Here is an 11,722-nt window from a genome sequence, read left to right on the forward strand (position 1 = left end):
CCACCCGGCTGGGAGATGAGCAAGAAACCGACCTCTCTCATCAGGGTTCCAGCCCCTCGGGGAGAAGTCTGTGTTTGTGTCCCCTGCTACCCTGTGGCTCCTACAGCTCTCTGCTCCATCACGGCCTCCAGGTCCCTGGGCCACCTCCCCCCAGTCCCACACCTGCTGGGAACCACAGTGTGCCACGGGGAAGAGCGGGGTCTGGCCTGTTCCCTATGGGGCACTCCTGCCAGTGCTGGGCACTGCTCACGTGCCCACCCTGTACGCATCCCCCAGGCCCAGCCCCGGGCCACAGGCTCGCGGACACCTACTCAGCCTTCCGACGCTGGGAGAGCCGCGTCCTCCAGAGCAGCAGCGCCCGGCGGAGGGCCAGTCTCCGGCAGGCTTCCCGCAGGGAGCTGCCACCTTGCACCTGGGCCATCGTCCCCAGGCCTTGGGCTGTGGCCACGCCAGGGGCTGAGCTGCAGAGGGCCACGTTCCCTGAGAAGGAGTCGAGGGATGAATCAGTCCCGTTCCCAGTGACCTCCTTCCACCCAAATCTGTTGGTGGAAACCACGGCAGTCACAGAGGCTGTCACAGAGGCTGCTGCCTCACCTCCCCGCGCCCCTCCTGAGGACCCTTCCCCTCCCAGGCACTGCCTCCTCCCACTGCCTCCAAATCCTCCCTTCAGAGGCCCCATCTTTCCCTTTCAGATTTTGGGGTGGGGGACAAGGTCTGTGTGTCCCCCAGACCAGGAGCTTCCTGAGAGCAGGGACCACATCCCCCTCTGGTAGAAGACAGAACAAAGTCCCTTGTCCAGAGAAGCTCACGACTGGGGGTGAGAATGGGGCCCAGCCACAGCCTGCCCACTTCGGGGACCCCGCCTGGACCCTCCCGCGCCCGTCAGACTGCACCCCCCCCCCCCAGAAAGCTCCCTGCGTCACCATCCCCCATCCCAAGAAGCCATCGGTTCAACTGGGGCCCATCACAGACAGAGCTTAGGTGACGCTGTTTGCTGGGGTGGGAGGGAAAGGGAGCCCCTCCGCCCGCCACTCGCTTGCTCACCTGCCTTCTGCCGGCAGAGGGACAGCTGGGTCACCTTCGCTCCATCTGAAGCCTGGAGCTGCTTCATTCGCACCCACTGCTGCAGACATATCCTCAGGGTCCTGGCCCGGTGGTGAGCCAGGCGGTCCCGGTACCGGGCCCCTCTTTGCACAAACTGCTGCCAGGCCCCAAAGCACCTGGGGAGCCGAGAGAAGGTGCTGGTACTAAGAGCGATGATTGCAGCAACAGCCGCCTGCCCCATACCGCATCACCTCTCAGAGCCTCAGGCTTCCCGTATGTAAAATGGGGCAGCTGTAAGGACTTACTGCGCCACCTGCCCAGGCCGCCACACCCGGGCCTCTGGGTGCCCGGATGGCCTCGGCAGCCTCCTGCCCGGCCCCCTGCAACGGCTCTCCAGACAGCCGCTGCTCAGTTGCCAGAGTGATCTTTTTCAAATCTCAAACGCGGTCAATCTCGCTCCCCTGCTGAAATCGTCCGGTGACTGCCCCCTCGCTCTTAGGACAAAATGTCAGCTACTCTGCACGGCCCACAAGGCCGCGCAAGGTCTGGCCCCGGCACGGCCCCCACCCTGGACCACGGGGCTCCAACTTGACTGGTGTCCTTTGCGCTTCTCATGCTCCTCCATCACAGGCCTTTGCCTGTGCTGTTCCCTCGCCTGGCGCTCTCCTGCCGCCTCTCCCTCAACTAACCGGCCAAGCACCCAGCCTCACGTCTCCGCTGAACCCCAGTCTAGCTCAGCAACCTTCACTCAAAGGTCTCATGGAAAACTGCACTTGGCGGTGTGTGGGGGGGGGGGGGAGGGGGGATGCCTGGGTGGCTCAGTCGGTTGAGCATCCAACTCTTTTTTTTTTTTTAATGTTTATTTTTGAGAGACAGAGCATGAGTGAGGAAGAAGCAGAGAGAGAGGGAGACACAGACTCCAAAGCAGGCTCCAGGCTCTGAGCTGTCAGCACAGAGCCGGATGCGGGGCTCGAACTCACCAACCGGGAGATCGTGCCCTGAGCCAAAGTCGGCCGCTTAACTAGCTGAGCGCCCCAGCATCTGACTCTTGATTTTGGCTCAGGTCACGACCTTGCAGGTCGTGGGTTCAAGCCCCACTTTGGGCTCTGCACTAACTGTGGAAACTGCTTGGGAGTCTTGCTCTCTCTCTCTCTGCTTCTTGAGCTCTCTCTCAACAAACAAACAAACAAACTTAAAAACATATATATGAAAAATGAAAACCGCACCAGGGGGAAATGCAGTCAGCAGGATGCAGACATCGACGGGTTAACTCTATTGGCCCAGCGGCCTGGTTTCCTCAACAGATAAACTGCAGAGAAAAAAACTAGAGGGGACCCCATAATGAGGGGCGCCTGGGCGGCTCAGTCAGTTAAGCATCTGACTCTGGATTTCGTCTGAGGTCATGACTGCAGGGTCGTGGGAGAGAGCCCGGAGTCAAGCTCCATGATAAGTGTGGAGCCTGCTAAAGATTCCAGCCAACTTTAACATGTTGCCTTTCTTTCTTTATTTTTTGAAGTCAATAGATCATATCTTAAGTGAATCTAATGAACATTGCAAATCCTAACACCTATTTTATGTTATTTTTAACGTTTATTTATTTAGTTTGAGAGAGAGAAAAAAGCACGAGTTGGGAACGGGCAGAGAGAGAGCGAGAGAGAGAGAGAGAGAGACAGAATCCGAAACAGGCTGTCCCTGTCAGCTTGGAATCCAACCCAGGGCTCGAACCCACAAACGGTGAGATCATGACCTGAGCTGAAGTTGGAACTGAGCCACCCAGGCCCCCCCCCCAATATCTATTTTAATTCTTCAAGTACTCCAAAGAGAAAATATTAAATTTAATGTTTCAACAACTAGTATTTTCTATAAGTAGTCTGTGGGCTGTCAGAAAAAAAGTCCCCATTAATCAAGCACTATTTGGGTACAATAGAAAGAAAAGAAACTGATTCTTTAAAAACACAGCACAAAGTTTTGGCGTTTGAATGAATGTCGGCCTCTTCTGGGTTGTCATTTAGGAAGCTGGACACATATTCTGGTGAGTGACCACCCCTCAAAATATTTTGTATTTCTTATTTTGGAATCGTTTTCAAAGACCGTAACATGTGGACTTTATTTAGATCCCAGTTCAAACAAACTATAAGAGAATGCATACCTATAAAAAACAATTGAACATTTGAATGCTGACCAGATATTCTCTGGTGTTAAGGAATGACTGTCCATTTTTCGGGGTGATCATGGCATTGTGGTTATGTCATTGAAAAGAGTCCCCATCTTTTAGAGATGCTACAGAAGTACTTACGGATGAGACGCTATGATGTGGGGGACCTGCTTTAAAATAACGTAGGGGGAAACAGTTGGGGTACAGATGAAATGAATTTTTTAGGGGGTGATTTTCTTGAAGCTGGGTGATGGGGACCCTGGGGTTTAGTATCTATTCTAATTTTTAAATTTTATTTAAAAATTTATTTTTTTATTTTTATATTTATTTTTTTATTTTTGAGACAAAGAGAGACAGAGCATGAGCGGGGGGGGGGGGGGGCAGAGAGAGAGGGAGACACGGGATCCGAAGCAGGCTCCAGGCTCTGAGCTGTCAGCACAGAGCCCAACGCAGGGCTTGAACTCACAAACTATGAGATCATGACCTGAGCTGAAGTCGGACGCTTAACTGACTGAGCCACTCAGGTGTCCCCAGGAAGATTCTTTTACTTATTATTTTAAAATTATTTAAATGTTTATTTTTGAGGGAGAGAAAGAGAGATAGACAGAGCGCGAGCGGGGGAGGGGCAGAGAGAGAGGGAGACACAGAATCCGAAGCAGGCTCCAGGCTCTGAGCTGTCAGCACAGAGTCCAACGCGGGGGCTCGAACTCACAAGTCACGAGATCATGGCCTTGAGCCAAAGTCAGACACTCAACCAACTGAGCCACCCGGACACCCTCTCTCTCTCCTTTTGTATAAGATACAAATGTCCCATAATAAAAGGTTAACCAGAGAAAAGCCCTCTTACAGATCTGTGTTCCTTCCTTTCACAACACGGAACTCAGCGGGACTGGAGCACACCCTCTGTGCCTGCCACGGTTCCACCAGGGTGGTGGGGGGCAAGACCACCACCGAGCTTTGCTTTGGACCAAATCCCAGAGTTCCGGGGAGGAGCCTTCGGCTCTCAGCAAACCGCAGCTGTTTTCACTTCTTATTTTTATCACTGTTTCTGGATACCAGGAGTCAAGAACGGACTCAAAGGGTACCTCCCAGCTGCGTCCCAGCCTCTGCCTCCAGGAGAGGGGTCCCCACTCCACATTCTTCCCCTTCTCCCTACCTGCCGAGCCAGGCTCTCTGCTGCTGGGTGTCCAGAGAGGCCATCTTGGGTGCGTCTGCAGCATGAGAGCACCAGGCCTGGGGGGGTCTCCCCCTCCTCTGAGTCCTCAGCGTGGCCCGGGAGGCCTCTCCCTGGACCCTCCTCTCCTGCCTGGCCCATTCCTTCTGATGGCACCATAAGAGGAAGCCTGGAAAGCGAGGACAGAGAGCAAGAAGAGAGAGTGAGTGAGTGGGGAGGCTCAGGGACAGGAGGCGGCCATGTTGCTCCCCATCTCTGGACCTCAGTTTCCCTGTGAGTGAGGGATGTCTGAGGGACTTTCTGGTTCTACCACGCAAGCCTGGGCTGGACCCGAACTAGCATCGGTGGCACCAATGCAGGACGTGCGCCTCTCATACTGCGTGTCCTCCAGCTGGCCACTTAACTTCTCTGTGCCTCAGTTCCCCGTCCGTAAACTAGGCACAGTGCCTCGCCCGGGTCCCCCAAGGCTCACATGAGATCATGTCCAAAAAGCCGTCTGAGTAGATGCTCAGCAGACCTTTGCTCAGGACCCCCTGCCCTGCCCAGTGTGGGGGCTCAGCTCCCTCTCCCCTGCTTCCCCCGCAGGCCCATGGCTCACCAGCCAGTTGCTGCAAGGCCTGAAGCATCTGTACGTCTCCATCGCCTCCATCTGGTCTCTGCCAGGCTCCCGCCTCCTCCCTCTGACTCCCTGGACCGAGAGCAAAGTTGCCCAGAGAGAAACCGATGCCCAGGCATCAGAGGGAGAGCGCACAGTCCCAACCCAGCCACCCTGAGGATGCGCTGAGCTGGCCCTCCCCCACCCTCTTCTCATTTCACCCCGATTATCTAAGCAGTCTGCAGGGAGGTTCTGTTTCTGCTCCCTTCTCTTCAGTGCTATTTGGGCTCTTGCAACAAACGTGTGTTAAAATAAATGTTATCAGTGGGGCGCCCGGGTGGCTTAGTTGGGGGGTTCGAGCCCCGCGTCGGGCTCTGTGCTGACGGCTCGGAGCCCGGAGCCTGCTTCGGATCCTGTGTCTCCCTCTCTCTCTCTCTGCCCCTCCCCTGTTCACACTCTGTCTCTCTCTCTTAAAAATAAACATTAAATAAATAAAATAAAACAAATGTTATTGGAATAATGATGTCAAGCACATCTAGTTAATTTGCAAACGAGAAAAAAAAAAAAACCAGTACACCCCTATGGTGGAAGATTGAGGGAAGAGAGAAGAAAAGAGTCAACTTGAATTCCACCGCTCCAGAGATAAGCACGACCTGCTTATCTTAGCGTGTTTTGGGGGGGTGTGTGTGAAATATTTACTTATGTTCATTTTTAACAGCAGTAAAATACACCAAACATAAAACTTAACCACCTTAACCATCTCTGAGTGAGCAGTTCCATAGCGCTAACTCATTGAGCAACAGATTTTTCCTTCTGTACTGTTTCACGTGCAGAAAACATATCTTACACACTATTTTCATTCTCCCCCCCCCTTTAGCGTCATCATAACCATTTTTCCTTGTCAGCAAAAATTCCATGCAAATACCCGTGAAACTACTTCTAGGAAGTGGGTTACATGGGGAGAGGGATGAAACTTTCAACCATTTGGAATGTTCTTCAAAGCAAGCACGCATGACTGTTATAATTAGAAATAACACCAATAAAAGACACTAGATACGAAAAATTTACCAAAAAAGAACGGGGAGAAAATTTTAAAGTCTTGACAAACGTCACACGGAACGGTTGCCAAATGCTCATCACGTTGTTAGACCGTAATTTTCTCAATCGCTGTCGGGCATTTAGGCTGTTTTGAGGTTTTTACTAGTATAAATAATGTTGCAATGGACATACTTGGGCAGAGATCTTTGTCCACATCTGCTGGTGTCATCCTCATTCTCTTGTGGGGGAGTCGAGAAGGGGACACTGAGGCAGGAAGCAGGGGGAGGGAAGGCCACCAGCACTGCCCAGGCCACATTGGCCAACTGACCACTGGGGTGTCCCAGACTACCTGCTTCTCCAGGCAGGGTCTGCCCTGGCTCCCTTCCTGAGGGGCTCTGGCCTTGGCCCGTCCCAGACGGTGGGGGTCCCAGCCCAGCCTGGACGCGGGGCTGCCCTTGCTTCTGCTGCAGAGTCTGGTTTCTCCACTGGGGCAAGAGAGAAGGGAAAGAAGGATGTGAGCCATAGCCTCAAATGTGCCCCAATGGTGGACAGGAGTGGGACGTTTCTGTGAGACTCCAAAGTCTCCGGTCTTAACCTATAGACTACCTTGGGAATTAATGAACGCATGGAGAAATGCAGCGCTTTCCTTGGGGGGCAAAACCTGGAGCTGGGCCCTCCCAGAGCACTCCTTTCCCAAGGAGGAAGACCACAGACGTGCCCTCCCAGTCCTGGCTGGCTAACGGTTAGAAAAACATAGCAGCTACTCATCTGGCAGAGTGCTTGCTATGTGCTAAGTAGGGTCCTAAGTCCTTTGTATTTATTAATTTAACCTCACAACAATCCCGAGAGGTACGTACTATTATTTTTATCCCATTTCGGGGCTAAAGACACGAAGGCACAGAGAGGTTAAGTAACCTGCCCAAAGCCACACAGCAAAAAATTTGTGGAAAAAAGAAAGTAGTGGAGGCTGGATTTGAACTCCGGCAGAGCTGGGTCACGTGTCTGGGCGGGCCACCATCCGCTGTACTGCTGATCACTCAGGAGGTATAAAACAGGTGGCCTCCTCCCCAGACATACCAGCCTTTCATCACCTCCCCACGGCCCAACCTGGAGGCCCCGGACCTTTCGGAAGCTCTGGGCCAGCAGGGCCTGAGTGTGTCGCTTCCGTGCCACCTCCAGCTGGGCCTCCCGGAGCCGCAGTGCCCACCGAAGCGCCCGCAGGCCCCTGCGCAACAGCCGCCGGCGGCCCAGGGCCACCGCCGCAGCCACGGCCCGCCGCTTCCGCACCCGATGCCACCAGGCTCTGAAACATCTGAAACACCCCCCAGCAGGGACAGGGTGAAGGAAGTCCCCTCCCCCCTTAAGTCCTGTGTGGATCTGCCCCCGCCCAGGGCCTGCCCTCCAGCAGGTGCTCGTCTCCACTGGCCCAGGCAACTTGGAGAGCAGCCGTCCACCCCCCTCCGCACCCCCACAGCCCATGGCCTCACCGGGCCGTCCCGGACTCCAGGCTCCCAACGTTTCGGGCTTTGTTCTTGGAAAGCAAAAGAACAGGACGCAGTTCTCAGGCTGAAGAGCAAGCAGGGCGGGACACCAAGCCTGCCTGTCCCCGGCCTCCCTTCCTGGGGGCGGGGAGCGTAACAGGGGAGCGGCGGCCAGCTGGCAAAGGGAATTCCTGGGAGCACTCCTGAGGTCCCCCGGCTCCCCCGCCCGGCCTCCTCTGGCCTCTACCTGCAGGGCGCTCCTTGCTGGAGCTGCATCTGGTGGGCAGGAAGCTGTCCTCTCCTCCTCCTGGCCGACCAGCTCCTGCAGGGCCACCTCCCTTCCTTCCTGCCCAGGTGGGCCGCCCCGGGCAGCACTGGAGCAAGCTGCAGAGCAGGGTCTGGCTTCCCTGTTACCCGCCCCTGGACGGAGCCGGGGGTCCCTCTTCGGCCTGCTGCCATATGTAGGCCCCGGGGAGAAGTTCTCTCCTTGCCTCGCGGGGTTGGCCAGAAGGGCCCCCTGCTTAGGGTCGAGGAAATGCCCCGTCGGCATCCTCAGCGTGGCCTCCGGTGACGCAGGCTTACTGCCTGCCCGACCGTCCGAGAGGCCAGCCTGGGCCCCCTGTGTCCCTGGGAAATCCGCAGTTTCCCTGAGGCCTCGCACGGGTTTCTCCCTCCCCTCCCAGGATACAAGAGCAGGCTGGCCGGGCTGGCGGGGGGCAGGGAGGGCCCGGCCGCTGCTGGTCCAGGGGTCCCGGTGAGCAGGGCCTGGGGGTTCCTGGGAGGCCCGGCACCCGAGACGGGCTACCTCGTGCTCCAGGTGTCGCACAGAGGCCAGCAGCTGGTGGATGGCAGTCTGGGATGGGGCCCGAGCCTGGCTCCGGACCGGGACAGTCAGGTCCTCCAGGGTGAGGGGCTCCCCCATGAGCCTAGGGGGCCAGTTCCCCAGGACACACCAGGGTCCGGAGCCTGGAAGTGTGTGCCCACTGAGAGAGGCGAAGCCTGCAGCGGGCTGGACGTCTGGGCAGGGGGTGTCTGTGCCCAGCCACCGGGACTGTCTCAGGCTGGAGGGTGGGTCAGCCAGCGATGCTCGGGATAGAGGGCTTCCCTGGGGTATCGGGTGGGGCCAGAAGCTGCCCTGAAGCTCGGACCGGAGGCGGGGGCTGAGGTGACTCCTGCCTTCGGCCAAGCTGGTCCCCCTTATGCTCAGGTTACTCTGCTGGACGACAAGCTCTCGGGCTCTCCCCTGGGGCCTGCCGGCCGGGGTCTGCAGGTTGCTCTGCTGTTGCAAGCCTGAGTTCACCAGCCGGCCAGTTGCGTCCTTCAGGACGAGGCTTGCGCCGGCCAGGTTGGTCTGGACCCGGCAGGGCTCCTGGCGCCGCTCTGCCCCCGGGGAGCGTATGGTGGCAGGCCCTTCCCTCTCAGCCGGGCACTCGTGCACCCACCGGCCATGTCCGCTGCCCCGGCCGACACCTCTGCTCTTCGGAAATCTCCGTCGCTCTTAAGAGAGGACGGAGTCGTGAGCTGAGGGCGGACGCGGTGGTCAGTGCTCGGGTGGGTTGGGGGGAGCGGGTCAGAGACAGGATGCCAGGCAGGAGGGGGCCAGGACTGAGGGGTGGTCTGACTCGATGCCTGGCTGCAGGGAGCAGGGCTGGGGTGCGAGGGGGGAGGAGGGCAGAGGGAAGCAGGGGGACAGTAAAGAGGCTGTTGAGGGCATCCCAGGTGAGAGAGGAGAGGGCTGGGATCAGGGATGGGGGAGAGAAGGACGCGGAAGCGGATCTGCCGTGGAGGCTCGGGGCTGGGGGGCTGGGGGCCGTGAAGGAAAGAGAAGAATCAAGGATGACTGATTCCTGGCTTGGGCAGGGGTGATGGGGAAGCAGCGCTGGGGGTCAGGGCCAAGACCCACACAGCAAACAGCTGCAGGTGAGCTGCTCTGGGTGACTCAGGGTGGGGCTTAGTCTCCCCAGCTCCCGGGGCCATTCGTCAGCCCGAGACCAGGAAACGCCTGGGGACCCAGCAGCTATACTGTGCCATAGGAGGTGTGCGTTTGAAGACAGGAACTAAAGCCCAGGAAGGTTTGGCAACTTGCCCCACAGTCACGCAGCTAGGACTTGGAGAAACTGGCACGTGCATCAGAATCTGAATCTGTCTGGGGGCGGCTTCCAGCCTTGGCTCTGTAGCCAAGCGCCTGAGCAGGGGGAGGTGGGGGGGGGGAGCCAGGCCCACTCCTGGTCCTCCTCTTCCTGGCCTCACTTCCTGACATCCTGACTCTCCCTCTGTCCCAGGCTAGGAAGACTTCGTCCCGGCCCAGCTGGCCCTGTACGGTCAACCTCTGGAATTAGCGAGGCCCTGGGCTGGCCTGGCGGAAAAGAAGCTCTGGGCCAATAGCGAGAGGGGACCCTGTTCCTGCCACATCCAACCCAGACCCACCAAGCCTCTTGCCTGGCCTCAGGGGCGTCGCAGGCCTGGGGGGCACGTTCTCCTTGCGGCCGGCGTCGTGTCTCAGCTCCATGGATTCGAGGGCAAAGCCAAGGCGGAGGCGTCCTTGGTCCACACTAAGGCCAGCGGTCTGGCCTGTTTGATCGGATAGGTCCTGAAGGGCAAGGACAGGATGCCCAGCTCCCACCGGGCCACACCCCAGCCCTGGCCCGCACCGTACCTTTCATCAGCACCTCTGCTTGCCCTGGGGCCCAGCCCCAGCTGTCCTGGTCAGGCCCCCACACCGCCACCTTCCCCTGATGATTTTCGAATGTCCTCCAGTGCCCCCTCCTTCTAACACTGACCCCAGACCTCTCTGTGGCCCCTGTTTCCCAGACAGCCCTCCTGGCGGGGGGTGGGGGGCTCTCTCAGACCACTTCCTTCCTTCTCCCCACCGACCCCAGAACACTGCAGCCCAAAGCTGAACGGGACTGAAAACAGTCCAGGCCCCGTCCCCTCGTTCCTTGAAGGTTTCAGCTCTGGCTCACTGTGGCAGTCACCAACACACGCCTCAGTCCTTGGCGATCTCACCGTCCACATGGCTAATGCCTCTCACTCCTGGCCTGCGGAGTCCTTGACCTCTTCCTTTCCTGCCATCTTGCCCTTTGTCCCACCTCAGCCATCCACTCCCATGGTGCCCCCAGGCTCTAGCATCCTAAATAACTGTACCTGCTCCAGTTCTGGAGCCCACCCCCACCTTCTAGTGCCCCATGCCGGTGGTCTTTCCCCCATCAGGCCCCATCCTCTGGCCCCACCACCTCTGACTGTCCCTTGCTGCTTGCTGTCTCTCCCTTCCCTCCACGTAAAAACACCCGTTCGCACACCTCGCCCCTGGACCGCGCCCCTCCTCCCTCTGCACAACACTGATGACTGGTTTTCACCCTACTGCTGCACCGACAGCCTCGCTCCAAATGTCCGCCTTTGATCCCACGTGGGTGCAAAGGCTGCTGGAGAATGAGACTAGCTCCCTCCCCCCTCCCTCCTAGATGCCAATTCACACTTTCCCCTCTGTCCTCAAACCCCTGCCACCTCTTCTCCCCTCCCCTCTCCCCCCAGCAGACCTTACTTTCTGTTGCACTCACAAAATAGGGCAACAGAAGAGAAATGCCTCTGTGTTCCTTCCTGGTCAGCTTCCAGGACACAGCCTCCCCCCACCTGCCCTCCCCCCAACTCCCCGCTCCATCCCGTGCGGTCCTGTTCCCAGGCTGACCTTCCCCTGCACTCTGGGGGCCATCCCATCTCACCTCCCCAAGGAAAGCACCCAGAGCCACCACTGGCCTCTGAGGTGCCATTCTGGGCATCAAGACAGGCACCCATGACCCCCACAGCCCCAAGGCAGGCTCAGGCCCGAACCTGGACACAGAGCTTGGGGGGTGGGACACAGGCTATGGTGGGTCAGGGTCATGTCCTTGTTTCCAGAAACCACTCCCCCATCAGTACTTCCCCCTTTTTTACAAGGTCATTCCCATGAGCACTTAAGCAGGCGGTTATTTCTTCCAACTTTATAAAACAGAAAGCAGGGGCGCCTGGGTGGCTCAGTCGGTTAAGCATCCAACTTCGGCTCAGGTCATGATCTCATGGTCCATGAGTTCGAGCCCCGCATCAGGCTCTGTGCTGACAGCTCGGAGCCTGGAGCCTGCTTCAGATACTCTGTCCCCCTCTCTCTGTGCCCCTTCCCCACTCGCGCTCTGCCTCTCTCTCAAAATGAAATAAATGTTAAAAAACAAAATTAAAAAAAAATTAAAAACAGAAAGCAAAAC

General features: G+C 57.5%; 1 protein-coding gene across 1 annotated transcript in view; it reads right to left on the reverse strand.

Annotated features, from left to right (window-relative positions):
• The window catches only part of CUNH1orf167 (chromosome unknown C1orf167 homolog), a 22,299-nt gene extending 12,057 nt beyond the window's left edge, over window positions 1–10,242 (reverse strand). Inside the window, 8 exon segments of the mRNA XM_047082398.1 lie at window positions 312–480; window positions 1,045–1,220; window positions 4,356–4,542; window positions 4,972–5,061; window positions 6,356–6,491; window positions 7,129–7,318; window positions 7,607–8,982; window positions 9,844–10,242. Of these exon segments, the coding sequence (XP_046938354.1) occupies window positions 312–480; window positions 1,045–1,220; window positions 4,356–4,542; window positions 4,972–5,061; window positions 6,356–6,491; window positions 7,129–7,318; window positions 7,607–8,982; window positions 9,844–9,996 (2,477 nt within the window). The 5' untranslated portion in view covers window positions 9,997–10,242.
• Window positions 10,243–11,722: the final 1,480 nt, after the last annotated feature.

The sequence above is a fragment of the Lynx rufus genome, unplaced genomic scaffold (genome assembly GCF_022079265.1).
Source record: "Lynx rufus isolate CCGP_SWC_20201006 ecotype Redwood Valley unplaced genomic scaffold, mLynRuf1.p SCAF_2, whole genome shotgun sequence".
In the NCBI taxonomy this organism is placed as follows: Eukaryota; Metazoa; Chordata; class Mammalia; order Carnivora; family Felidae; genus Lynx; species Lynx rufus.